Source organism: Colobus angolensis, unplaced genomic scaffold (genome assembly GCF_000951035.1).
Source record: "Colobus angolensis palliatus isolate OR3802 unplaced genomic scaffold, Cang.pa_1.0 Scaffold24, whole genome shotgun sequence".
NCBI classification, from domain to species: Eukaryota; Metazoa; Chordata; class Mammalia; order Primates; family Cercopithecidae; genus Colobus; species Colobus angolensis.
Window position 1 is genome coordinate 5,549,612 of NW_012115599.1, and position 2,192 is coordinate 5,551,803.

The 2,192-nt window shown below is 44.0% G+C and overlaps 1 protein-coding gene across 1 annotated transcript in view; it reads right to left on the reverse strand.

Moving 5' to 3' along the window:
- Positions 1-60: 60 nt before the first annotated feature.
- PLEK (pleckstrin) overlaps positions 61-2,192 on the reverse strand; it is a 36,897-nt gene continuing 34,765 nt past the window's right edge. The window contains exon 9 of the mRNA XM_011945272.1: positions 61-1,748. Within this exon, the coding sequence (XP_011800662.1) occupies positions 1,612-1,748 (137 nt within the window). The 3' untranslated portion in view covers positions 61-1,611. The remainder of the gene's footprint in view (positions 1,749-2,192) is intronic.

Consider the following 2,192-nt stretch of genomic DNA (forward strand, 5'->3'; position numbering starts at 1 on the left):
ATATTTATTTCAAAACATTAAGTTGACTTCCCATTAATAAATACTTTAACACTGAGTGTAGAAAAACTTGTGCATATTCTATAAAGACAATTTATTAAAGAATCAGAGAAAAAGATAGTTCTTTACCTCTAGGCTATTGATAAAACCATCTGGGAGTAGGAACAGCCTCAGGAGTGTTACAGGGGAATTGAGGGAGGGCAAGAGAGGAATTGATAAAATGAGGAAAAAGGTTCTACTCTCCTTTCTTTCCTGGGGCCTTAAAATGAAAAATCTGGAATTGAAAAATACACTTTCACACACATATCTGCTTCAATGGGTGCTGTCTTTCTCAGTCTTGGAGAAGAATCACACTAGTTAGTGGTCAGGTCAAAAATTGCACACAAGTTCCCAATTTTAATCTAGGTTAGATCACTCTGGTTAATCATAGGGCCACGATGCCCTCAGAACTCAAGCAGGAGCTGCTGCTACTTGTGCTTAAAGCTGAGGCACAAGCAGAATATCATTAACTGGAGAACTGAAGATGCTGCGCAAGGCTAACAGCCCCTCTCAGAGGTTCTGCGTGGCTCTGAGTCCTTTCAGTGCAGTTGTTGAATTAACCCATCATCCAATGAGCTGGCTGGTAGTTCAGCCCCTCCACTTCCTACAGCTGCCGGGAGACACATTCACCAGGCAGTTGCCCAGGCTTCTTACCCATGGGGCGAATGCATCTGACCACTTTTTTTTTTTTTCTGTAAACCTCAAATGAAACAGAATCTCACAGATGTGGGGTCCCCCTCCTAATTGTAATAAACGTTAGAGAAATGCTCCAGAAAGGAACAAAGGGAGACCCTCTCAGATCAGCCTCAACCCAGGGTGGGATAGGCCTCCTCTGGGCGGCTTCAGGGCACAGAAAAGACCCTCAGCTACTCCTGGCCTCCCCGGGTCTCTTTCCCAGAAGACACAACTTTCCAGGCTGAGAAAAGTAATAGAAGTCAAAACCCTCAAAGCCACCACTGCTCTCGGGAAGTTTTTGAGTAGGATGAGGAAGAAAGAAGAGAGCTCTCCTTCGTTTTGTTACACGATCTGGAGGCCAAGAGCAAGTAGAAGATGGCTGAAGAGAACAAAAGAGGTTTCTTCCTGGTACTACAGATCAGCAACAGTTTCAGAGAGAAGCCTTGGCTCAGGTTCTGGTGCATTTGAAGATAACCGAAGGCCAAGACTTAGCCAAGGAAGGACACCAGCAGATCAACTAGATAGGCTTTCACTTCTGTGAGTGTTAGAAGACTTTTTTTTTTTTTTTTTAAGCTGGGGGAACCTCAGGAATCTCCTAGTTGAATTTCTTCATTTTCCAGAAGAGGCCCTGAGGCCTGGAGAGGTCAAGCAGCCTACTGAGGCTGCACAGCTTGTTATATCTGCTTGGGGGTCATGGAGAGGGGCGGAGGGGCTGCAGTGAGCAATAGGATGCAGGGGAACCTTGTGCGCCACGTGGTGAGTTAATTCAGACCCCCCTGCAAATGAAAACTTCCCACCCCTGGGCTCTTTCCCGTTGATTTGTCACAGAAGGGGACAGGTCCTGGACTCAGCTTGTCCATGGGCTTCCCGCAGGAGGGGAGGAGGAATGCAGGAGTGTCTTTACTTCCCAGTTCGGGAGGCCACCTGGATGGCTTTGATCCACTCTGTGCGCTCTTTGGCGCTGGCTGCTTGCAAGAAATAGTGCACTTCATCTGCTGTGATGATCTCAAAAAGGTTCTCTTCCTCACTCTTCCTGCCTGGGGAAAGAGAAGGAGAATGGTAGTACAAACAGGCATCAGAAAGATCACTTGGTCCACCCTTCTCTGCAAGCCACGAAATCTCTGTTTTCTTCCTGTTCTAAGGAAATTGACTATGTGGCTTTCAAACATACAAACAAAGTATGATCATAGAATAATTCATTGCACAGTTATATGTATAGTATTGATACAGTAGATATATAGTATGATTGTGTGTGTATATGTATTTTTAAGAAATAGGTAAAACACTTAAGGAGAAACATTTTCTTTCATAGTTTACAGGCAAACTAAATTTCTCACCTTGGTATAGCAACAGTGTTTAATGAGTAACCTCTAATAGTTTCTAATGGGTAACTTACCTCTGCTCCTAATATAAATCAAGGGTTGCTCCTGATATCTATCTACCTACCTGTGTTTCTGTTAATATAGATTTATATTTATAAT